Raw genomic sequence first — 27,898 nt, 5'->3', positions numbered from 1 at the left:
GAATTAATGCTTGTGATTATGATAGTTATATATGATATTAGTGATGTTAGTGATTATGGTTAATAGAATCATGTGATTTGATACTTGATTAATGTTGTTCCACTCCCTAGCATACTAAATTCATCTACTTAACCATGTTGATGTTGATCATACTCATGAACCATGGAATTAATGGTATGTGCAACTGTACTTCAATACATTTGTTCATGTGTAAGATGTGTCTTCTTCAGTTTAGTCACATGACTATGGATTGATATAGTTGATAGTGGCATATGATGATTGTATGTCATTTTTGGCTTAAAGGTTAAGCAGACCCTAAATTTATGGCGTTATATGCATACCACATGCACTTAAATGTATGCCTTATCATGATTGCTTGAATTCATATATAATCATGACATACATGATGATCGAAATACCACAGTCGTGCCATATAACATGAGTTGGATCTTGACGATGGAATGTACATCTATGATGATGACTTGGGTTATCCTTGAAAATGAACGGGACACTGGAAGTGTGGAATTAGTAGGGGATGATGTGCCCCTTGGGTTGAAAGTCCCTAAACCCCTATGCTAGCTAGGGTTGCCTCACTGTCAGGCCGAGTGGATACATGGGTCATGGATTTGACTCCCATTGACGAGGTCGGGTTGAGAAGAGGTGGGTCCAACCTGCTTAAGGGCTGAGGTGCAAACAGGGACCGGTCTGACTCGCCGGCGAGGAGAAGCACGAATGAAGTCCGCTGTTGGCATGTCGGGTGAAAGCCCATTGCAGGGTGGGTATGTGAGGTCAATTACTAGTGTCTAGTGCATGGGTATCGACCACGGTGTTTCCCATAATATACAGTTGTTGGAAGTCCACCATAGGGCAGGTATGCGAGGTTGATTACTAGTGTCTGGTGCATGGTATCGACCACAATGTTTCCCGAGATATACAGTTATGATATGGTATGACAATATGATAATGATGTGTTTACGGATGCGTGTAATACGATTATGACTGTGGTACGGGAGAAATGAAAATATGACTTGGTGATGCTGGTAGTATTGACTCGGAGTATTATTATGATGCATACGCATTGCATTGGCATTGACATCTTACCTTACGTGCTACACACCTTTCATCATACATGATTTCCTTGTGGTATATTTGTCTTGCTTGCATGTATGACACACTGCAAACACGTATGTACTCACTAGGCTTTTTGCCTAAGCTTCCTATTTCCCATTTTTTTAGGACAGGAGTAGCTTGGAAGACTTAGCTTTCTCGATGCATTGTATCTATTTTTCGATTTGGCAATGTTGACGTCGTGTACCTTTTGGAAAGCATTGTACTTGTAACCATTAGGATTTATAATGGAGAGTGTTACTTGGTATTTTGATCATGAATCTTCATGCTCAGTATTATTATATGTATATACAACAAAAAAAATTCAATCAGAAATCTTCCTTGTGGTGCACCGAACTCGGGACTTGGTGTATGGAAGTTGAGTGCCGGATTCGGGGCATCACGGAAGCTGTCCGTCCCCAAATTTGGGGCGTGACACTTATAATTGATGTACTCAAGAATTGAAAGAGATGACCAGTCGAACAAATAAAGCAGAAATCGAAGTTACAAAATTCAGCAGCTGGTGTGAAAACAAGTATGCCAGTCTCCTCTCAATGCAAAAGGGGGAATAAAAAGTGAATAGCAGTTAGTTGTTTTCTAAAGGTGTGATAAATATAAGATATAACACGGCCAACTCTCTCTTCCCTAACTCCCCCTTGATTTTAAATCAGGCCTATGATAAATAATGTCAACCGGATGCTTTATCATTACGTAACCTGCCCATACTACTTCTTTTTGGAAGATGAGATAATTTATTAGCAAGGGCAGAAAAAATCACCCAGAAACAACAACGAAACTAAAAGCGAAAAAAGAAGGGAAAAGCAAAAAAGGAAAAGAAAGACAGGAAAAACGACAGCAAAAGCAGAAAACGAAAGAAACAAGAAATACACAGGCTACACCCCCAGCCACAACCCCGGCTACCGACCCAATTATGGTGCCCAATCCCTAAAGAGAATCGACACCTTAGAGAACACAGCCTCGTAAGAGAGACTAAGGTTCCTGAACGCGCCGTTGTTTCTCTCCTCCCAAAGCACAGCTAGCAATAGGCATCGCCACTTCCTCTTGTCAAGAGCTCCACCATCCTCCGTATGCCAAGAGCAAAACAGATGGTCAACAATAGAGGTCATGGCCCATGACATGCCCACCAGACAAAGGACGCTTGTGGGATCCCGGTCTTTTGCAACATCGCTCGTATGCACACGTGTCCAAACTCGCACCGTTAATAAACCATACACTGCACCCTAGTGCACCTAGAAAACTCACTCAAGTGATTTGTTCCGAATGATCTTGAGACCTCTATCATGTGGACCGCATCGTCGTTGCGATCGCAATGGTGAAAACCGCGCATCAATCCGACGCTCCATTAGTGAGATATGACTATCGAATCCACGGCCCAAATTACGTATCCTATAATACAAGCAACCTTTATTATATTAGACCCATTGGACTTGAGCCTATGTGGGCCTAAAGCCCACTTTTAGAACATGGAAATTACCAACAAATAGGACAATTGCTACATGACAAAATAAAAAGCTAGCACATACAAGACAAGCACTATAAGACAAAATTGGATTCTATTCCAAAACTCATCATTAGCTCTCTCCCCATGCCTTAGAAACTAATCATGACTCATGTCCACCTCATCCTATACATGCATCCAATGCATGTCTTGATTTATGCCACATCACTTCAAACAACCAATTATGACACTCCAATTCATCATCCACCATGCATCACCTACAACCCATAACCCTTATCCATCCATTAGCCAATGCATGTCTAGATTTCTTCCACCTTGGCCAATGCATGCTTAGCACCATCCACCTCATCCATCCACTACCCATACCATACATCACCTTCCACCTCACTTTTAGCACCAATAAGATCCCATAAACTTGCCACATCATCTTGCCACTTAACCCTCAATTCCCTATATAAGAGTAGGAGCTCTCTTGCACTTATTATTTTCCTATACTTGAAATTTTCTGAGATTTTAAGAGAGAGAGAGTGGCCAAAGTGTGGCCCATCATCAAACCTAGAGGGAGTGGACCACACATCATCATCTAACCATCTATCCATTGAGGTGAGTCTACACCCCTCCTTCCATCTTCTTCATCCTCCTCTTTCTTCCTCTTTTTATTTTCTTGATATGTATGGGCCCCATTCGTGTGAAGTTCTTGTGTGTATGTATTTATGGCTATAGTGGTCAGCAAGGTGTCTCACATATAGTAAGATCCACCACGATGAACATCATATCCACACCCTTAACATGTAATCCTATTTTTGTATCTGGACAGCAAGCTTTAAAAATCATATAAAATCAATCGTGACAAGATCGGAGTTGAAACTTGGGAATATTATGAACCATAATATGATCTAACTCTAGGACAAATTTCGTAGCCATCCAACGGTCCAATCATCCGTAGCATCAAGTTTACTTGGCTGCTGTCCAGCAGCACATGCAGGATTCTGATTTGCCTAAAACGGACCCATTTTTAACTCCTTTAATGAATGTATTAAAAATATACGTTTCATTGGATTCGTAGAAAATCGAACCAGCTTTCCAACAGTATATAATACGCCTCAATCGTAGTTTGGACGGCTGAGATCTTGGCCTTACACAAAAGATGCATTTAGGGGTTTCTTATGACCATTCTTGTGTGGTCGATATCCATGATTCCAATAGTCAGATGCATTTGATATTTGTTCTTAACTTACTTGAGATAGTAAATAATCATATGCATGGTCCCTATGATCAGATTCTTTCATGATAAAATTTAGAAAATTCTGAACTGACAGATACTTCCGTAAGGATAAACCTTAAATTGTTTTATATGGTCCAGATGGATCCAAGGCTCTGTATGGTTGGAAATCTATATACAGCCTAAATGATGTATTACTAAACCATCCATTGGATCGGATTTTCCAATAGAGAATCTGATCATAGAGATTTCATCAATATATTTCATGTGCTACTTGATGAATATGTTGGATCTATATTATACATAACAATTATCCTCTCATTAACCCACTTGGGTGTGGGATCACTTGTGATTTATACATTTTAAAATGGGCAGCCATGTGTATTGATGTGTCTCTTATATATGCTTTGCTAGCATGTGGGTCCTACTTGCCTTTGGATCTATTTCATTTCCTTTGCACTTTCTGTTTGCTGAAATTTTCCAAGTACTTAACTGTATTGCATGCAGGCCTCTTTGACACCTTGTAGTGGACACCACACTCTGTAGTTAAGGGTCACACTTTGGAGGATGTTTAATCCTTATATAAGTGAGTTGGGATGTCCCACCTTTTTGTCAGGAATGATTCCCTAAGTGTTTGGAAATTGGGCCCTAAGTTGTGAGAGACCCCATTTCTGAAAACTGTCTAATTATTTATGTTTTGTACCAACTTTGGGCCTCTGTAGTGGACCACACACTGGAGGTTTGAGTAGGCCACCACTTGGAACCTCTAACCTACACTAATGAATAGATAAATAATATTTTAATTGGGCCAAATCAGACCTCACATGATCAGGGAGTGGATCCCAAAATGGGGCCAGGTATGGTTGTGCAGAAAATTAAAATGCCTCTATTTGGCCTTATACTAAACATTAAGTGTGCACAACCAGTTGGTCCCAACTTATAATTTTTGAAGTGCATATATATGGTACAACCAAGGGCACCTGACGGCACACTGAAATGTGGTCCCTTGTTATCATGGGACATATTTAAAATTGGGCCAAAACTAATTCTGCACTATATTTCCTGCACAGTTTCTCCAAGTACCCATGTTTAGGCCATGACTGTAAATTGTATACACCCAACCAATGAGGCCCGTCTTGTACCTTTTAAAGCCCACACATAGATCTACCAAATGGATCCTTCCTTTCACCAGATGTGGGTCCCATATGATCATAAATCTGAATTGAAAATGGCCCAGAACTAACCTTACGCCAAAAGTCTGTTTAACATAGAATTTATGTGGGGCCACGTACCACCTTCCCAAAGCATTGAATGCAGCGTCTAAACTCTGAAAAATAACTCCCAAGTGTTGTTGGGCTCAAAACCTTAAGTGGGCCATCTAGTGTGGCCCATATTTGTATGGGCCTTACCTTTCATGTAATGAGGCCCACCCTGATTATGGATCCCATGCCCAGCCATGGGCTGTCTTATAAGGCCCACCATAGTGCATGTGATTATATTCGTGCTGCCCATCCGTTTTCCAGATTGTATAAGGGCCATGGGCCCCATTGTAAGTTAGATTCATTCCCAAATGGGCTGCACTCTAGGAGCAATGGTGGTTAAATGTCCACGTTGTAGACTCCCTAGGGCCCATTGCTAAGCCCATTCCCCATCTATCTTTATTGGGCTGTCCCGAATCATTGGGCCCCCATTGATGCTAGTGGGATTATCCAAACCATTGAGCCCACCTTGTGCACTTACCGGGCCCCCATAAGAAAGCCTAGCTTGCTATATGATAGAGTGGGTGAGGAAGCCCACGTAATGTGCTTAGGGTCATCCTCTTGACTCCTTTGATTGTATGATTCACCCCATGAGGCCCATCCTTTATATGGTATGACATCTAGACCGTCCATTATCTATGAGTAAGATAATGATACATGTATGGTAACATGACAATGATGATTATGAGTTGTTGGTTGAAATGATAGATATGACTTAATGGATGGTGAATTATAGCATATGCATTGATGATGGATGAGTAATTATTTATAGTACTTATGACATTGTTTACATTAATCATGAAGAGAAAATGATCTTCATGGTAATGATGATGATATTTTATATGTATGCATGATGACAAAACATACTAGTTGACTACCATACTTGATATCCAAGTGATAATAATGCACATATTGATTATCGCAATGATAATGTGGATAAGATAACTATATTTTACTTGATACATGGATAATGATAAACAAATGGTGTTAGTGGACATAAGGATAACCTTATGCATGATAGACAACTAATGCCTAGGGCATGTATAATGATAGAATTGGACAATGGTCATGATATTGATGATGCATGTGAATCCCTATATTCTATGTACTCTATATACATGCTCGCATGATATATACTCATACGCATCATTGGTATGCCTGTTATGAGGGATGATTGATCATAGCATGTCATTAAGCTGAGATGTTTATAGGACTCCTTATGAGACAGAGTTGCCCCCACATGATGGTGCGATACGCACAGGTTTGATGCATGACTGGATGGTATGATTCATGCATCTCGCATTTTGTGTAACATAATCGACACACTGAGAACATGCTTAGTATAACATCATGATACATGCTCATACGCATCATTGGTATGCCTGTTATAAGAGATGATTGGTTAAAGCATAAGCCATTGGGCTGAGATGTTTATGGGACTCCTTGTGAGATGAAGTTGCCGCACATGATCGCACGATATGTATAGGTTTGATGCATGACTGGATGGTATGACTCATGCATCTCGCATTTTGTAACATGATTATTTGGCGCCCTAGCGACATCAGGGCTGTGGCATCCATAGGCTTATCGTGGATAGTCAGATGGGACATCAGAAATGTTTGGGATTTAACATATGGGTACTTTGGATGTCCGTGGGTGAAAGTCCCTAAACCCCCGTGGCCAGGGGCTGCTTCAACTTCAAGACCGAGTAGATATATGAGCACACAAGGGCCGTATACCATTAAGCCACGTCTCCCATTGTGTTATGGTCGGTTGAAAGGGGGTGTGCCCTTATCCGCCTGAGGGTAGGGGGCATATCTAAGCTAAGTTTGACCAGCTCATAAATGAGTCTGCTATCAACGTGCCGGGTAAATATTTGCTACATACTAGCCAGACAAATAGTGTGGCCTTTTTCACCTGCATGGTTGCGTCCAGTGGGCGGCGATCTGGTGTAGAGTGTACTAGACCCCGGTGATATCCCAGAGATGTATGGTACTGATATTTTGACACCCCGTCACAGTTGCGCACGTGGGTGGACGCTGATGTGGGCAGGGCCTAAGGGCCTGGGCGAGCTAACAGTGGTTGGCAAGCTACTGTGAGTACAGTGGGGCGAAACATTGTCCCACATCAGAAGCGTTGTAGTGGTTATATGTGGACTTACTAAGCAAGAGTTGCATACTCAGTATTTGACTCATTCATTCATTCATTCACTATCCACTCGGGCTGGTGGTGCGCAACCAAATCATTATGTGTACCTTTGCAATGGCTAGGATTTTGGTTGGACGCGCGACCAACCTAAGATAAGGAGTTTACCACATTGAGTCTAGCTATCCAAATTTAGGTATATGACTAGTTTAGATAGAAGTCCCTTATGATGAACCCCATAGCTTACGATACCACGTACCATCATCCCGACTACACACTCCAGCTTTGTCATTTCTTTTGCATTGCATACTGCATTGCATCCTTTACATATGACATCATTTCTTTTGCATTGCATCCTCAGTATATGACATTTTGCTACGTAGGCCTTGCATCGCATAGCCTTGGAATGGCCGACAGCATTCATGTCTTGCATCGCATAGCCTTGGTACGGCCGACAGCATTCATGCCTTGCATCGCATAGCCTTGGTACGGCTGATAGCATTCATGGACTTGCCGGCATTTTCTCATTCATGGACTTGTCAGTATCTCCGCTTACTCTGATAGCATATGATGGGGGATTTTGTCCCACTCTTATGTGAGAAAGGTGGATTACCCATATGTGGTATGTTCGTGATTCCTAGTGGAGATGTATCATGTGTTGTGGAGATGTACTCGTAGAAAGGAGGGATGTTCAGCATTTGACTCATGCATTCATTCATCCACTATCATCCCGACTCCAGACGTCAGCTCTGCCATTGCCCTTCCATCGTTTGTCATATAGTAGAAAATGGAATTTGATTATCTTGTACATGATGATCGGTTATTTTAATTATTCATGGTTGCTTGTTGAGTGACATGCTTATTATTGATGTCATGTTCATGATAACCTGTATAGTTACACGACATGCTTGATTGATAACCTACTCACCTATGATAACATGATTGGTTGATAACATGCATATGGTTGTTTTAGATGTCTTTACGGGAGCGCCCTGATAAGACGTGTTTTACTCCCGGCACGCAGTAGACTCACGAGCTGTGGTTTGCTCATATGTATGACTTACACTTTTTCAGGATGCATGCAAGAGCTGTTGAAGTTTACTATTGTTTCCTTCATTACTGTTGACCTGGTGCACCATATTATGTGTGACATGTCAAACAAGTTCGTCTCTTCGATATGCGTTGATACCATGTACAAAATGTGTAACCACCTAAACAGATTAACCGTTCCAAAAAAAAAAAAAAACATTCCTCCGCCATGAGCTGGGTTTAGTGTACGGGAAGTTAACTAACCGTTCACCAAGTTTGGCGAGTGGCGAGGAAGTTGCTCCGACCCGAGTTCGGGACTTGGGAAGTAATAGTTCCTGGGTTCCGAATTTGGGGCGTGACAACACTCCGCCAAATATTTGAAATGAAGGGGCAGTGGATGAAGAGATGGTCCACCGTCTCTTCGTTTTTGAGCCAAAGGAGATATATTTTAGGCAGAATCATTCATCTTTTACGCAGATTGTCGACTGTAAGGATTTTGTTTCTTTCTGCTAGCCAGCCGAAGGCCACCACCTTTGAAGGGATGCTAAAAGACTAGATCGCAACCATGTGACAACAGACGGAGGGGACGAAAGATGATTGTAGAAGGACTTGACAGAGAAGATTCCCGAGCTGGACCGCTTCCAAAAGATAAGAGTCCTCTAATAGGGGATTAGGACGAATTCCCTGCAAAAAAGAGAGCAACGAAATAAATTTGTTGATCTCTTCGTCGTAGAAATTTCTTCAAGGGAGGAATCCAAACTCCCCCCAAACCCATTATGGAAAAAGCAATATTTCACGGTGATATCCTAGTTAGGACAGAGAAAACAAGGTAGGAAAAGCCTCCGCGATCATGGATGAACCACATCATTGGTCCAACTAGAACTTGATCTTATTTCCGTCTCCAAGGGAAAAGCGAACATTCCCGCGATGGACGCAAATAGCTTAGCAATATTCTTCCAAAGAAAAGAGGATTTGTACATTAATGACTCCTTCGTCCACCAACAAGTGGGGGAAGAACCATATTTAGCATCTACAATTTGCCTCCAAAGACTGTTTGGCTTGGTCCCAAATCTCCATAACCATTTTTCAAGAAGGGCTCTGTTTACAATCTCAAGATCTTTAATTCCCGCCCCCCACACCCCCCTCGAAAGATTCACACTGTTTCCTTGCCAAAGAAACTTCCTGCAAATGCTGTCTATTTTGAAGATAACTAATTTGAGGCATTGAAACAACAATAGGAAGTAAATGAGCATGCTCGAGAGGGAGGCCTTGACCAAGTTGATTCTGCCTCCTAAGGATAAAACATTCAACATTCAAGAAGATAGTTTTCTCTCCATTCTTTCCAGGATACTATCCCATAAGAAAAGAGGAGGCTTACCTATACACAAGGGGAGACCCAGATAGAGCGTAGGGAGGGAGCCTACCTTACACCCCAATGAATCAGCAAAGGAAGCACAGACCTCACTTGGAAGATTAATGCCAATCAGCCCTGATTGGCCATGTTGACCTTCAGATAACCTGCCAATACAGAAACTCCAATCCAGAATAATCCTAAACTGTAACAAAAAATGCCATAAATCCTACTAAGAATCTTCTGAATTGTCATTCAGAATCTGTAGTGTACAGGACCGCCTTCCAGCGCCCACATTATCTTTGAATGACATGAATAAATTGGGACAGTCAGAAGAGGGGATTCAACTTGGGTTGAGGTCAACTCAAACCCAATTGATCAAGCCCAAGTTCAGGTCGGATCGGGCTGTCAAGGTAATCATTTGGGTTCAGGTTGGAAAATGCCAACCTGATTTTGAATTCAGTTCGGGTTCAGGTCGAACAAATTTGGGTCAGTTAAGGTCAGGCTGGGAATAATCACATGTACTTAGAGCAGGTTGGGTCGAGTATAGAGGACTTCCAGTTGGGTTTGGTTTGGGTACCTTGGATTGGATTTCAGGTTGGGTCCTTGTGAGTATAGAGGACTTCAAGTTGGGTTTGGGTTGGAAAATACCTTGGATTGGGTTTGACTCTCAACCCAACCCACCCCGCCAAATTGCACCCCTAGTTAGAACCCTTTCTAAGCATGGTGCTTTGTTTTTCTTTCATCCAATGGAAACTGTGAGCCCATATGTACTCCATCAACAATGGAAGGGTAGAGAAACATTCATACGACAGGAAGTGGAGGACATGACCCCACCTACCCCAAAATCAAGGACACAAATACAAGTGAGGGTATCAAATATGACACGTTGATACTATGAAAATTCTTAGCAGAATAACAACCTAATGAACTGCAGACTAAGTGATACCTACAATCCCTAGTACAACAATTTTAGAAACACATCCTATTGTATTAATACCACCAACTTAAACATATGCAAACATATGGGTATCACTATTGGTGGCATAATGCAATCCAGAACATATGACAGCTTTTGGATGTAGGCGACGACAACTGGTTCCATGTAAGCCTTTGTCTATTGAAAACGAAACTAAGGCTACTTTTGCTAGGGTTTCTTTATAACGTGTCTCCAGAAGGCAATTCTTTAGCAAAGGGGTCTATAAAAAATTTCTTTGTATTGGAAACCCTATTTCATAGTTTAATGTAAGGTTTCCTTTTACCCCCTTATTTCAATACATATTTATGTTACTGATCAAAACAAAATGGCAACTGGATGTAGCAAAACAGCAGCTCGTGGACTTCTGACCAACAAGGTACATGCCTACGGGCAGCATGGAGAAGGAACTTCCAATCAACTATGATTGCATTTTTCCACCTTGCCCTGAATCACAAGTGCCAATGCATGGGAAGGTCTGAAACATATCTTTGTGATTTGGTGTCAGCCTGTCCTACCTTCTGAGAACCAAGCATTTCTAAATGCACCCTTGAACAAGATTTGGGTGTGTTTGGATTTCTCCAAATTGGAAGTGGTTTTAATGTTTTCTCAGAATTGATAGCTATTTATTTTTTAGTGTATTTGAGGCCACATCAAAATCAGAAAACCATATGTGGGGGTGTTTGGATGACCCCAAATTGGATATGGTTTGAATATTTTGTCAAGATCAATAGCTATTTCATGGAAGTCAACAAAACCACATTGGTGGGATTTTCTTCTTTTTTGAAACCAAAACAAGAAAAATAACAAAAAAAAAAAAAAAAGCAACTCAGCATCAATCATTGGCAGTGTTCTAAACCATCCTTGTTGTCATTGTTGTCTTCATCTAATCCTTATCCCAATTAATTAGGGTCGGCTACGTGAATCCCATTCTACCATTCCACTCTATCAAGGGCCAGACCTTCAGTTACACATTATGTCAAGTCTTTTCTTACTACCTCCATCCACATCCTTTTAGGCCTTCCACTTGCCCTTTCAGAGCTTTCAACTTGTACCCATTCTCTCCTACTAACCGGCGCAGTTCTTGGTTTTCATTGCACATGACCAAACCATCTAAGTCTACTTTACATGTCTTATTAACTATTGGTACTACTAGTTTCCCTCAAATGCATCCATTTCTAATTCTATCCTTCCTCGTCTTGTCACTCATTCATCTCAACATCCTCATTTCAGATACACACATCCTATGAACATGTTGTTCTCTAAATGTCCAACATTGTCTCATAAAGCATGCTGGTCTTATAGCTATCCCATAAAATCTCCCTTTTAGTTTGAGTGGTACACGACGATCACATAAAACTCTAGAGGCATGTCTCCATTTCTTCTACCTAGCTTGAATTCTATGGGCAACATCCTTCTCAACCTCTCCACTCTCTCTCATGAATTGTTGACTCAAGATATTGATAGAGGTCATTCTGGGGAACTTTTTGGTCAGCCATCTTAACTAATTCCTTGTTTTCACTCCTATTGTTACTAAAATTACACTCCATATACTCTATTTTAGTCCAGCTTATTTAAAATCATTTGGATTCTAAAGCATTCCTCCATAAATCTAGTTGTGTGTTTACACTCTCCCTCGTCTTATTAATCAAAACTATGTCATCTACCTCGTTCCAAACTTCCTCAATATTATTGATATTATCAGTATCATCGAGTGCTCGATATGAATACTGGTGCAAATTTTTTTTTTGTTTTTTACTTCTATCGGATCACACATAATGCCAAAAATCATTGAGATTATCAATATAGCCGACATATCATTGACCCCCCAATACAAATATTTACCTATATCAGTGATATCGCCGACATTACCACCAAGATAGATTGTTGAATGATTTAAGAATTAAGAAAATAAATTAAATTATGTTTATTTAAATAATAATAATTATGTTGTTTCCCAATTATGTCTACAAATGTGTGGATAGGTGGATGGATATGTTATACACGAATGGATGTGCCATGCATGGAATGTATGCATGTATTTATAAACATATGTATGTGCCATAGTTTGCGAACCCAGTTATCGCGTAAATGAGATCTAGACACCCAAATTGCAAATAAACGGACAAGGGTACACCCACAAGAATAGTTGAGTAGAGAATGAGAAATAACTTTGTTGATATCAAACTTCTTCTTACAATACTTCAAACTCACACTTTAAAAAGTTTTCAAAGGTGTTCTCCTACAACACCCCCTTTTATGGATCCAAAATGAATCTTTAATGAGGAAGCCCCCAAAGGACCACAATGAAGAGATTGATTTCAAATCAAGTTAATCTAGCTAAGATGGTAAAAGCCTAATAGTGAAAGCAAATCTAGGAAATAATCCTTAAAATCTTCAATCACATGTTCAATCACATCTTTAAATCAACCCCATATCAAATGGTAAATTGCATTTCTTGATATTTTGGCCCCAAATCTATAAATAAATAATCCAAAATCAACACATTTTAGGCCCTACGGTGGGTCGTGGGCCCGCATAATTCCCCCCGGGTTGGAAAGAACTCAACTCTACTAAGTTGGACGCTTCATAAAGTAGTAGAGGTTCGCATCCAATCGTTTCAATTCGTAACATGTGATCCATGTGCATTCAAAATAGAACTTGCTCTTCCATTTCACCAATTATTGCTTGTATTGACCCTGTCGAGTGCCACTGTTTTAATGCACAACACGTTCAACTCCTTCCTTCTTTTCTTTCGAGAGCTATTTATCCATATGGATAATGACTTCATCTTGCACGTCAAACACCTCACCATGGTACTCCAACAAATCAACCATATGAAAGTTCACGAGATATCTAAGTCGTTTTGCAACTTGATCTTAGGGTTTGTTTGGTTTACTATGTTACTAGCAATTGGAGGAAGGTGAGTAATAATTACAGACCACCTGCGTTTGAAAAAACCATTGAATACAAGCAATCGATGAGGGTTGAAAATAGGGGGAAACGAAATGAAAACGTGGCGTGAAATCTCTCTCCCTGCATGTAATCGAATGGAGAAGACATCTCGACGGCATCTGCAGATAAGACCGTTTCATGGTATGGTGGTCCACAAGAGTACGAATAACTTCGTTGTCTTGCATATCAACTTCATAACTATCAAATCTGCTTCTTCTGTTCAAACTCCCTTCTACAACTAAGTTGCGAAGTTTCAGTCTACCAAAGTACCATCTTCAGGTGTTGTTCTTATGGTTCCTTCCATATATTTCATCATATTTATCGTTTCCTACCCTCTGTTGTGCTTTGTAGAGATTTAAAAGTGGGATTGCTTATACTTTCTTCTCTACTGCGAAGGTCAAACGTCAGGGACGATATCGGAGTTGGTTGCTTGGTCGGACATATGAAGATTTCTTGGAAGGCAAGTTTTCTTTTGCTTCAATGGAACCTTCTTCTTCTTTCGTCTCATTCCATATTTTGCAACATGCATTCGTCAGCCCGACTTGTAATGTAGTTTCATCTATAATCCAACGGGAGGTTGATCGATACTACCCTGCAAACTCCCCACATCGAGGACCCGTTATCCTCGACAGGTAGGTGTCGATCTTCCTGATTACATACATCTTCAAGAAATATAGAGTTGTTTACCTTACTATTTGAGGTTTCCACGATGGGTACCGTGTATGTTGGATCCAAACCGATGAAGCCTCTTGCCATGACACACCATTCACGTCTGGTTTGATATCCCAAAATGTGGAGAATTGGGTATCGTATATGTATGCCGATCGGGCCTGGTATGGGTATCATATTTGAGTATCGTGATTTCGTCCGCTGTGGGTATCATATATGAGTATCATAACGTCTGGCATGGGTATTGTCTTACGTTCCATGTCCAGATGTGCGTTTGTGAAAACCCCCAATGTGGGTTTATGATGCAGGACATGAAATTCAAATATGATTGCGAGATTTCAGGCCCAAGATCACGTTAGTTCAGAAACAATTACACAAATTCCATACCCACATGAAAGTCCAAACATTCAATTAAGGGGAATCTATGCGGGTCCAGGCCTACACATGTTAAGGCTGGATCAATAAAAATTATGAACCAAACGATACTCAAAGATAAGAAATAATCATCCACACATGCACAGTAATCAGTCCCTAATCCAAGGGATTCACTAATTTCAACTCAAAGAACCCTATGGTGAAAAAAGGGCAAATAAATTAAGGGTAATGCAATCTAGGGTTAGGGTTTATGAAAATAGGTATAAAAATGGAAAAATAAGAGAAAACCTAAACCAGAAGACAATTCTCGTGAGGGAACAACGGGCCAGGGCCTGGCACAAGTGCGCACTAGCCTGGCCGCACGTGCGAGCGGGTCCCACACCCGAAAACCGATTCCTTGGCCTTGATTGGCCAGGGGTGGGCTCCAAACTCCCAAAGTTTCAAGGCGATCCAAGCTACGGGCTATGTGCGGTGCTCCGCCGAAGTTTCAGCCCTCCTGTAGGGCTAGATTCTAGAAACTGGCTGTAAGGAGAAGATCCGCTGCAAAACTGATGAATTCAAGGCGAGGATGGCTGTAGAAGGTGAGATATATGGATGGAAGAGGGTAGGGGCGGATGAGGATAGATGTGACTTCGCACCACGATAGTTAGGCCTTCGAAAAGGAAGGGTTTCGCACCCACTTGAATTTTTCCATAACTCAGAAACTCAGAGAATAGAAAAAAACTCGCAAGAATTTGTATTAAACTTCAATGACTCAAAAGAACTACAAGGGGTGCCTATTTATAGGGAAAACCCTATACCCCAAAACTCGAGCCATGTGCGCAACCTATTACTTGGCGATGAAGTAAACCAAAACAAAAACTAACCAAAGAAATCTAAAGCGTTCATGATATTCTAAATAACATAAATAATCAAAACCTAAAATATAAACTTAATCCGACTAGTGGGCCACGATCATGAGATCCCATGATGGGCTTTTCTTGGTTAACGGGCCCACTTTCTTGAACCAAAACTCCGTCTTCTAACTAGGAGACACTCCCTGGACATCGTCATCGATCCAGATCGATGATGGGGCCCTCTTTCTTCTCACGTACGTACGTAGGGGCGTCGTGCGTGCGCGTGTGCGCGTAATGTCCCCATCAATTCTCCCCGGCTGTGAAGATTTCGCCACTGGTGAAATAAAACTCCTGAACCGCTCCAGGATGTCAGGATCAAGTCTCTGAAGCTCCTCCTCAGTGAGCCACATGCTGTCTGAAGCTGGGTGTGACTTCCATTTAACAAGGTATTTTTGAAACCCGCCGTCCAACGTTAAAACTATCTAATAGTCCAGGATATCCTCTATTTCCTCTCTGGGTATGTGAAGATTAAGTATGGGATATAGAGACTAGGAAGAGTAGGTATGGGAGGTAGAGGCTAGGAAAATGGGTCGAGACGGGTAGGTATGAGACGTAGAGGCTGGGAAAATGGGTCGGGAAGGGTAGGTATGGGAGGTAGAGGCTGGGAAAATGGGTCGGGACAGGTAGGTGTGGGACGTAGAGGCAGGGAAGATGGGTCGAGAGGGGGCCATGGATCAAGGGAATGGTTTGGGGCATTAGGATGGTTAGGCGAAAGGCTGGACAATGCATCAATGACCTCTTGAAATGCAACTAGATCCTCCACATTAAATGTGAAACTAATTCCCATGGAAGGTGGAAGATCTACCTCATACGCATTGAGACCGTTTCGCTTTATAATTTTGAAGGATCCAGCGCTACGCGCGTATAACTTACGAAACGGCACCTTAGGGATACCGTTCGGGCCTAATGCGGACCATCACAGAGTCCCTTGCACTGAATTCCTTGAAACATTTATGTTGGTCTGCAGAAAATTTATAATGCTCATTACCAGTAGTGATCTTCTGCCTAATTTCTTGATACCATGAATGAATATGATGCACAAAAGACTCTGCTGGCGCTGACGGCCTATGAGACAGTGACATAGGGACAAGATCAATAAGTTTCTCAGGTTTATAACCAGTAACGACTTCATAAGACTTGGACCTGTGGACCTATCGACAGAACTATTAAACGCAAACTCGGCTATAGGTTGTATGACGTCCCGTGTTCTGGTGTGCTCTATATCCCTCCTAGGGGGAGACTCATCCGGTAAATCATCAGGAAAAACATCACGTAACTCATCCACTACTGGAATGGCCTCAGTGGATAACTGTACACTAGCCTCTAGTACACTCTCCAGCCACAAGGCCGTACATGTTGTACCCCTCAAAATAGTGGTCTTGATGTCCCTCATGGGGTGGGTGCACGGGTGTATGCCCATGACTGATTCCTTGGCCAACTCCATTCATTGGTCTATCCTCCGACCACCTACCTGAGATTAGACATCTACCCCAATGGTGGGGTTTGTCCTAGCAGAGGCCTTTAGTTCGGTAATGCGCACATCAAATTGATCAAAGCGTTGGTCTATATGTTGTTCTCAACGCTTACCCAAAGGCTCGATCTGCTGGGATAGTTTGTTTAGTGACTCTAACAGTTTGCTCCATGTTTAGTGTAGGGTGCAGACCAAAACCGCAACCCGTACGTGTGGGCATACACTTGCTAACTCCACCTAAGGACTTTCTACAATGACTATATGCAACTAAATAGGATTAAATGATCCTATGATACTCTATATTAGGGAACTATGCAGAGTTATTAAAATCCAGCAATATAGTTGTCGAAATAAGGGAATAACAGAAAGTTACAGCAATGTAAATTGCTAACTTCCTACAACCAGAAATTTCAGCAACTAATATTAGGGACTACGGTCTTCTAAACAGCTATATGTGATGAACTGGATGCATGAAGGACCTAAACAAACTAAACCCTAAATATGTGATGTATTCCCCTACAAGAACCCTAGGTTCTGATACCAAATTTGATGCAGGACATGAAATTCAAACATGATGTACGAGATTTCAGGCCGAAGATCACGTAGTTCAGAAACAATTACACAAATTCCATATCCCACATGAAAGTCCAAACATTCAATGAATGCGAATCTATGCAGGTCCAGGCCTACACACGTTAGGGCTGGATCAATAAAATTTATGAACCAAACAATACTCAAAGATAAGAAATAATCATCCACACATGCACAGAAATCAGTCCCTAATCCAAGGGACTCACTAATTTCAACTCAAGGAACCCTAGGGTGAAAAAAGGGCAAATAAATTAAGGGTAATGCAATCTAGGGTTAGGGTTTATGAAAATAGGTATGAAAATGGGAAAATAAGAGAAAACCTGAACTGGGAGACAATTCTCGCGAGCGGACATCGGACCAGGGCTTGGCGCAAGTGCGCACTAGCCTGGCCACACATGCGAGCGGGTCCCACACCCAGAAACCAATTCCTTGGCCCTAGTGGGCCAGGAGTGGGCTTCAAACCCCCAAAGTTTCAGGGCATTCCGAGCTATGGGCTGTGCGCGGTGCTCCGCCGAAGTTTTAGCCCTCCTGCAGGGCTAAATTCTAGAAACTGGCTGTAGGGAGAAGATTCGCTGCAAAACTGATGGATTCGAGGCGAGGATGGCTGTAGAAGGTGAGATATATGGATGAAAGAGGGTAGGGGCAGATGGGGATAGATGTGGCTTCGCACCACGGTAGTTAGCCCTTCGAAAAGGGAGGGTTTTGCACCCACTTGAATTTTTCCACAACTCAGAAACTCAGAGAGTAGAAAAAAACATGCAGGAATTTTTATTAAACTTCAATGACTCGAAAGAACTACAAGAGTTGCTTATTTATAGGGAAAACCCTATACCCCAAAGCTCGCGCTATGTGCGCAACCTATTACTTGGCGATGAAGTAAATCAAAACAAAAACTAACCAAAAGAAATCTAAAGCGTTCATGATATTCTAAATAACATAAATAATCAAAACTTAAAATATGAACTTAATCCGACTAGTGGGCCACGATCAATTTTTTATGCACCATCCACCCATTATGTGCAAGAAGAAGAAGAAGAAGAAGAAGAAGAAGATAGACTTGAGGCATTCGAATTCGACGGACTCGTCTATACAAATGGAACCCACGTTTTGCTCATCTGCAATGACAATATGGCAGGGCCAGGTACATAATGTGTTTCGATATGCTATTTTGATATATCATCCATTGGTAAATTGTTATCTCAAGCCTCTTTATTAAATACCAAATAGAGCCTTCTGTGGAGATGGATCTCCTTTTTTGTTGTCTTACTCTTCTAGAGACAATCATTTTCAGACATCATGTTTGACTATCAATTGTTTGTTATAGAAAATAGTGATACATTTGGGAATTCCAATTTGCATAAGTAATTCGATTGCTGAACGTGATTTTGGAAGAGTAATTATATCAATAGGAATGGTCATATGAAATTGGTGCTTCACATTGGATAAGTTGATCCTGACTCAGTTTCCTTCCATGTGGGTACAAGAAAAAATCCAAACATGGAAGGACTTGGATGGACGGAAGAGGAGATGGCTGCATTTGTAGCTATACTTGCTGCAGCAACGACAATTATTGCAGTGGGGGAATATTGCAGTAGTCAACTATTTAGGACACCTTCGAGACGTGGGGATTACGAAAGAAGCAAGATAATAAATGGTATAATTAGAGCAAGAGACAATGAGTGCGTCGCACAACTCAAAATGAACAAGGCTACATTCTTCCACCTATGCTCATTTCTCAGGGATAGGAATCTCCTTCCTAATGGGAAACATGTATGCGTGGAAGAACAACTAGTCATGTTCCTTCATACAGTGGGGCATAATGTGCGAAACCGTGTCATCGGTAGTCACTTCTTAATGTCAGGAGAAACCGTGAGCCAATATTTCAGTAAAGCTTTGGATGCTATTGTCAAACTATATCCAGAGTTCGTGAAACTCCTAGGTACAGAAACCCCTAACGAGATTCTGTCAATCCTAATTGGAACACGTACTTTCAGGTAATATCAATTGTATTCAGAAGTATTTAACACCCTCCTTGTATCTAGATCATTTCTTTTTTATCTATTAATACTATTCAAATTAGGACTGTATTGGTGCAATTGATGGGACCCGCATACCAGAATATGTCCCTACTTTGGAACGTGCTACCTATCGAAACAGAAAATGGGTCATTTCTCAAAATGTAATGGCCGCATGTACATTTGATATGAAGTTTGTTTATGTGCTCACCGGATGGGAGGGATCTGCCTCTGATGCACGCGTCTTACAAAGTGCATTGACACATAGTCATGATCGCTTCACAATGCCAGAGGGTACTTCGTGTTTACCTATACGCTAGAACTTCTTCACAATATAAATAACATGAATTTATACTTATAATTAATCATAATTAATTGTAGGTAAGTACTATGCAGTTGATGCTGGTTACGCACATTCATTCAGATTCTTGGCTCCTTACCGTGGAATACAGTACCACCTCAATGAAATATAAAATAAAATAACATGATGAAAATGCATCGTCTAGTGGTGTAATGCGTTGGACCAATGAAATGGATGACTGCCTCATTGATACGTTGATGGATGTTGTTGCAAATGGTCGTATGAGTGCTAATGGGTTTAAGAAAGAAACTTAAAAGACAGTTGTGGATACAGTGAAGAGTGCCCTAGGTATATCACTTCAAGAGAAACATGTTGGAAATCGGTTATGCACGTTGAAGAGGTTGTATTATGAGGTCCGGGACACGCTAAATGCTAGTGGGTTTGGCTGGGATGATGACATGAAGATTGTAACCACCCAAGATGAGGTTTGGAAGGACTACATACGGGTGAGCTTAACAATGTTTTTGCTTTCCCATAAGTTTAATTTCTTTTTTGTTTAATAACATAGTAAATATGAAAATGATGTTTTCTTATATTGTCTTTTCATCCTTCTTGTGAATAGTCACACCCATATGCACAACATGTACAAGGCAAACCAGTGCAAAGGTACGATGACCTAACGTACCTGTTCGGCAATAACCGAGCTACTGGACGACGTTGTTCCACTGACAATATACCCAACGATTTGCGTTCGAGAAAGTCCGGCGATCCCTAAATGTCGCCGAAAACGTTGGTTGATCTGAATGACAACACACTCGTGTTATCCAGTGACGATGTAAGGGACAGTGCACCTGAATTCCTATGGTCGTTTCAAATTCGTGACGGCACTAATAGATCATACCGAAGTCCGAAAGTAAACGGGAACAACTCGGTTAACACAAGCAGCACGGTCAATTCAAGGAATAGAGCACGAATGAGTCGCCCATGCGACATCATTGGAAAAGGAATGAGCTACATTGCGGAGGCTGTAAAGTCACTAGCTATAACCATTCACCAAGGGAAAGACATGGTACGTATGTCACAAATTGTACCGGCTTTGGAGCAAACAGAAAGCCTGACAGGACATGAGATCCTTTGTGCAACAAGGATTTTCTCAAAAGACGAACAACAATCCGCCTCATTTCTTTCACTCCCCGATTATAGGAGGTTGGACTTTGTGCTGATACTGCTTTCACCAAATCAGTCGTCTGACTGAGCTCTCTGGAACATAGTTTTGTGATATTTTGGATGAATAGCTGGTTTGGCTATGAGTTTTTTGGACTATTATTTTTGGCTCTATGCCTAGTTATGTTGGCTAGGTGAATGGATGTGCCTATTTAAAACAGGGCATGTGGGACATCTTTATTTTTCTTTTTTTTGAATTTTGGATGGACTGTTAATATTTTGGATAATGATGTGTATGGATGGTTGATCCTCGCTCACTTACAAACCTCTTCTGAACATGTATTATAAGTGGATATGAAGTGAAGTTGGTCACTTCACTATTTATTTCTGCGTAATGTAATGGAAAATTTTGCAGGTGTTACTATTGGAAACAGGGTCGAGTATGTTAATTGAACAATTAGAAAAGCAGGGTGCTCCAATGAGTGGAAGAAAAACTGATACACTATTTGTTCCAATCATTATATGGAACAAAAATTTATTTACATCATCTAGTTGTTATAAATTATCCTGATATTTGCACATTTTATTTCATATTGTGCAGATGGGTAAGAAGGTATACGTCGTATTCATTGGCCACCGACCCGGGATATATTATGATTGGGAGGAGTGTCATGCACAGGTGGAGGGATATTCCAAGGCCTGTTTCCGTGGTTACAGTTCGGTTGCAAAGGCATCTATAGGTTGGGCAACTTCCTATGAGAAAATTGGCCATACAAATATACGAGGGGATGATATCCCGGACGGCTTTGAGAGTCAAAGGTCGAAATATAGTGAGCGGTGCAGTGCTAGTTGCACGAGTCATCCTACACGCTGGTCCTCAAAACTGACTTGTAGTTGTCCATCCACTAGTGACACTGACTCACACAGAGAATGTGTCGAAGAAAAGCGAAACGGTGATGTGGCGATCATTATAAAGTTAATCTTCGGAATCTTAATTTTGGTTCTCTCTATTCAGCTCATGTCATTGCGCTGAATTAGTGAACATGTGATCTGGTTGGTGAACCCCATGGTTGGGGGAGACTATTTGACAATGTTTTAAGGGCCTATTTTGGACTTTTATATGCATGATTTTAATTTTCAGCCACTACATGATTGTGCAAATGGGATCCGGAATTGGCCACCGCCACTAAGCAAGCCTTAAAAACTCATTGTGTGGTTAATGTGTATACATTGTTTTCTATAATGTGGCCAACATGATGAATGGGTAGAGCTGATTTTCTTCACAGGGATGAAGGTATGGTGGAGCAAAGCTATTGGATGGATTGGATTTTGTAAGAAGTTAATTGGTAGAAAGATTTCGGTACGTGGACTGTAACTTTTTATCCAACTTATTGGATGGGAGACCTGCTCGCATGTATTGATATGGTTAAGAAAATCCCCAATGATCATAATCTGAAGTGAACCACTCCGCAGCAACGTTCGGTCTCAATTTTCCATGCAACGGTCAGCAACTACACCCGAGTATGATGCAAGTCGTATCCAAACAAGATTTCAATTCATATGATAGAGGAGGTGGTGGACACCATAAGTCTGATATGACAATTAACCCCTGTGCCCAAACACCCACACACTGATTTGATGCATGTTCTACTAAAAAGAGTGTAAAAAACAAACATTGGGGAGGAAAGTCTTATTCCTCTGACAACCATTGTCTTTACATGCACAATGTAAGCATTCCTACTTTACCGCCAATTACTCAGGTAATTGGAAAACCAAACAGGCCCTTATAGTCATTATCACCCAACTTCCTCTTGACTTGGCATTAACCAATCTTCTTAAACGTGAGTTTGTTGTAAGTTCTCCTTGGAAACTTTTCTTTACGAAGATAAACCATAACTAAATCACCTTCTTTATATATTTTCTTATGGCAATGTGCATTTATAGCTTATCGGTACTTGGTTATGAACTCTTTGATATCCTTCTTTTTCCTTCTTTTGAACTTCTTAACGTCAGACCATTCAATTGGCAAGAATTTAACTTGTTTGGCTAGAGTCATTCGGTAATGCGTAAGATTCGACACGTTTGAACCTTGGTTATGAATTCTTTGATATCCTTCTTTTTTTCTTCTTTTGAACTTCTTAATGTCGGATCATTCAATTGGCAAGAATTTGACTTGTTTGGCTAGAGTCATTTGGTAATGCATAAGATTCGACACATTTGAACCAAGCACCATGTCAGTATGATGTTGAATATTCCTCATGGGAGGAAGTCCAGTTGGGAGTTCTTCAGGCACTAAGTCTTGATATTTACGGAAGAGTTTATACGTGAAAGGTGAAATATCCGACTGTTTTACTTCTTCTTTAGCAACAAAACATAGATGATTTCTATCTCCTTCCTTTCTTCTTCAAACTTTTGTACACTTAGTGATTTTTTAGCCTCTTCTTTATCATATTTAGGTGTTAAAATATATTTCATTAGGCAATATGATATTGACACCATTCTAACAAAGGAATAGGTGTTAGTCGGAGTCTAGAGCACCATCTCTGTCCTATAACCAAAGTCTCCCTAACAAAATGTGGCATGCATCTAGGAGGAACACGTCACACCACACTTCATCCTTGTACTTGGATCCAATATAGAAGGAAACTAAACACTAGAGTTAACAAAAACTTTTACCCATTTCTTGAACCAATGCATCTGGCATAGGCATGGATATTTATGTTCTTTGAGTTTTAATTTATTCATCATTTCTCACGAGACAATGTTCTCACTGCTCCCCCTATCTACCGAAATCGTGCATATCTTCCCAATAGAAATGCAAGCGGTGCGGAAGATATTGTGTCACAACCATCACCCCACATGTAACATGTCCCATGTGCTAATGCGCTATGTGTCACCGTCCATCTTCTCTTGCACCCCACATGTGCTAAACTGCTAATGTGTCACGTGCACAACCATTCATCTTATCTTGCACCCCACATGAGCAAAGCCCTCCACATGCACCAATTTGTCACGTGAGCCACTTATGCCACTGTCCATCTTCAATCACTCCAAATATGCCACATGTGTCAATGGTGCCGATGTGCACAAGTGCTGCCATCTAGCTTCAAGTGACTACGTGTCAGATGTGTCAATGCATGTCTCGTGTCACGTGCCACCGCACAACTTCAAGTACCTCACATGTACCACATGTGCCGCAATTCAGCTTTGAGTGCCCACATATGTGGCGTATGCCTCATGTGTCACTATCCATCTTCAAGCATCTCACGTGCCACGTGTGCTAAATTGGCACATGCTAGAACTTGTTTCTGAGAAAAAATTTTGTTTTGCGAAACAACAAATTTGAAAATTGATCCTGAGTTTCTAAAAAACCTTGTTTAAAAACAAATAAGGAAAACATTGTTTCCTTTCCCACAATTTCCTAGAAATAAGGTTTCCCAATAAACACTATTTCCATTCCTATGCTTTCCATGAATCCAAACAAGCTCTTAGCAATCTTTTCCAAATATCAATGATAATATCGGCAATATCAACACATGTTTCCATATCCCCCATAGGTGATGCATGTTACAATACCAATACTCTGAACACTAATCACCAACTCTAATTTGGGGCAAAGAAATCAACAAACAATATGCTACCAAATGCAGTTTTTTATCTAAAACCGCCACAAACATAGCATAGTGAATAGTGATCCATTCTGCCAAAATATTCAAACCGTCCGCAATTTGGAGTACATTTCGAGTAAAAGAGTATACTGAAGATAGAAGACTTACATTGAAGCGTTCTTTCCAAGTCAACTTTCTTCGCTTCTTAATATGAGGAGGGTCAGGTAAAGACGATGGAAAAGAAATCTCCTTTAGATCATAGCGAACATAATCGTATACTTTCCTACAAACTATTTTCAGCTTCATTTTGCTGACCAAGTCCTCTCAACACCAACCTATAACATTAAGAAGCAAGCAAGATGACGTATGGAAGAAATTTTGGTGCAACCATTTCACAGGCACACCAAAATAAACCATCAATATTTGGCATAAAATAGTAAAGGGAAAAGTACTATGAGATTGACCTCATGGGAAGCTTCCCATGAGGTTGAGCATTGTAGGCCCCACCGTGATCTATGTCAGACATCCACACCATCAATTAGATGCGCCCTTCCATGGTGGGCAACAGGCCTAAAAGTCAAGCCAATCAATGAGTTTGGTGGGCCACACCACAAACAATAGGTGAGAGTATATACCCACCCATTGAAACTTTCACGATCATTTATCGGGCCCACTGAGATGTAGTTCAGAGTCTCAGACATGCAGCTATCCATTGTGTGTGTCCCACTAAGATGAGGGGTCACACTAAGTTTCAGCCATATCAAAAACTCAAGTGGGCCCCACCAAGTGGTTATTTTAGGTGTTTTAGGCACAATTTCACATAATTTTAAATGGTATGGGCCATATGGCCCACTTGAGTTCTGGATATGGATGATTTTTGGGATATCCCATAACCTAGAGGGGACCCGCCAAATGCACGATGTGGATGTCTGACATTGTTCAAGGTGGGGCCCGCAGAGATCAACCTCATGGGAAGTTTCGACCTATAATAATCAATGAAACACTTCAAGAAGCTCACGTTGTTTGAATGCCTGTAAATGGTTCAGGTTGTAGATGATTTATAGGTGTAAATCATTTACTACCTGTCTTTTTTGTCTTTAAGTTGTAAATGAATTACAGGTAAATGATTGTCTGTGTTTGGATAGCATGTCTTGTAAATGGAGAGCCAATCTTTCCATTTATAGCCGTTAGGACATAAATGGAGAGGAGCCTGTAAATGGAATCCAAACTTTTACCCATAAATGAGATCGGGTTAAATGTTGTAAGCCATTTACAGCCTGTAAATGATTTACAGGCAAAAAAGGGACATCCAAACACCAAGTGTAAATCATTTACAACTTGGCCCATTTACAGGCATCCAAATGAGTCCTCGAAGGAACTTAGTTCAAAAAAATAAGCATTGTGTTAGCATACAAGCAAATTTGCCAATTTGGTACTTCAGTGCAAGATCCTATCCTTTAATCAAATGGGCCACACTATCTATGCGCCATAAATAAAATTTAAATTAAAATAAATAATAAAAAAAAAGGGCCAATCCAGTAATCGGGTAGGCTGCGTTTGTATAAAAAATAATGGTTAAAGAAGGTTTTCCAGTGTCCACGTTCAACACAAACATACGATCCACCCGAACGTGCAGGGCCCAGGCCGTACATTAGGAGTGGCATCATGTGACCATACCCCACACCGAGAAAATTCCATCTCATCCATTTTTCGGGTGGGCGACAGTAGTGAGTGAATCTGGATCATGAATCGACTTCCCCAACAGGCGCCGACATATACACCACACCAGCCGGACAGAAATGATTCGGGACGGTTTATCTTGTTCATCAAAACATTCCTTAACGAGATTACGAACAATTCAGAAAAAGAAAAACGAATGTCTGGTATGAATGCTTTAGGCTACGCTTGGACGAACGCTTATTGAATCAAATTGTAATAAATACCTGAATTTTTTTACTCTTGAATCGTCAAGATCCAGCAAGGGCATTCCAAAATTTGACAGAGTTTCAGAAAGTTTGAGAGATATGACTGAGAGATGGGGTTTAGGGTTTACGGTTTACGGATTCGTGAGTGACCCTTTGGTACCGACTGTGGACCCCACCATGATCTGTGTGATTTATCCGTGCGGTTCATCCATTTTGCCATATTATTTTAGGACATTAGGAAAAAACAGAGGCAGATCCAAATTTCAGGTGGACCACACCACTGAAAACAGTGGTGATTGAGCGCCTACCATTAAAACCTTCACTGGGTGACATGTTTTGGATCAAGCTTATACTTTCTGAAAATATTAGCACTGTAGACTCTTCCGTACTATGTTTTTTTTTTTTTTTAAAGGACGCCTTAAAATCATGTAAAGATTTTTAGGGCACGGAAGTAAAGTCATGGACAAAAATGCCCATGGAAAAGTGAGGGTATTTTCATTTTTATGGTTTTTCGGTATAAGTAGAAGTCTAATTTAGTTTAGTAGATTTTGTACAGATCAAGTAAAAAAAGAGAAATTTGCGACTGTACGACCCATTTACGGCCCATTTAGGAAACTACGCCCACCTCATTTTCCTTTGCCAGAATATGGCCCGGCTGTACGGAAGGCTTGCCAAAGGTCGAAAATGCACCTGCTTGTTCCTTCAAGCGGATATGTGGTGCTCGAAGACGAGCGCTGACACTCCTCAAACTCCGAGTTGTACCAACGGTTCAAAAGATATCAGAGTTACATGGGCCCCACAATTACGTATTTATTATATCCACAACGTTCATCCATACTTCGAGATCATTTCGGAGCATTATCAAAAAAAAAAAATCCTATCCAAAGATCAACTGGACCACACCACAAAGAGCAAAGGGAAAATTGATTTTAACCGTTAAAAATTTTGTAGGGCCCACCATAACATTTATTTTCCATCCAATATATTCATAATGTCACAAAGACCTGGCTGGAGAGGAAAAACAAATTTTGTAATGATCCAAAACTTTTGGGACCCCTAAAAGGGTTTCAATGGTAGACGTTCAATCTTCCACTGCCTTTTACAGTGTGGTCCACTTGATAGCTCAATCTGTCTTATTTTTCTTCCCAAGCGTTAGTACGAGTTCGCCAAATAGATGGAGAGTTTGGATATAACACATACCTCATAAAAGGACCCACAAAGGCGGTGGAGATTACAACAGAGAAAAAAAAGAGCTGGTATCTTTAGCTACGGATTATAACCGTAGCGATAACCGCAGCCAATGCTTTTTCAATATGTCCTCTACTATACATCGAAGGTCTTTCAATATGTACTTCGATA

At 40.9% G+C, this 27,898-nt stretch overlaps 1 protein-coding gene across 3 annotated transcripts in view; it reads right to left on the bottom strand.

Annotated features, from left to right (window-relative positions):
* The window catches only part of LOC131234418 (uncharacterized), a 41,673-nt gene extending 14,808 nt beyond the window's left edge, over positions 1-26,865 (bottom strand). The window contains exons 1-2 of one of the 3 annotated variants that reach the window (XM_058231272.1): positions 26,558-26,865; positions 24,783-24,949 (exon numbers count right to left, since the gene is read on the bottom strand). In XM_058231272.1, coding sequence (XP_058087255.1) covers positions 24,783-24,920 — 138 coding nt within the window. In that variant the 5' untranslated portion in view covers positions 24,921-24,949; positions 26,558-26,865. Of the gene's footprint in view, positions 1-24,782; positions 24,950-26,264; positions 26,452-26,557 lie in introns of those variants that run through there. The other 2 variants (XM_058231273.1, XM_058231275.1) reach the window with 2 other exon arrangements.
* Between the last annotated feature and the right edge of the window lie 1,033 nt (positions 26,866-27,898).

The sequence above is a fragment of the Magnolia sinica genome, chromosome 19 (genome assembly GCF_029962835.1).
Source record: "Magnolia sinica isolate HGM2019 chromosome 19, MsV1, whole genome shotgun sequence".
Taxonomy (NCBI): domain Eukaryota; kingdom Viridiplantae; phylum Streptophyta; class Magnoliopsida; order Magnoliales; family Magnoliaceae; genus Magnolia; species Magnolia sinica.
The sequence above is the reverse complement of the archived record's forward strand: the minus strand, read 5'-3'. Positions and strand labels throughout refer to the sequence as shown.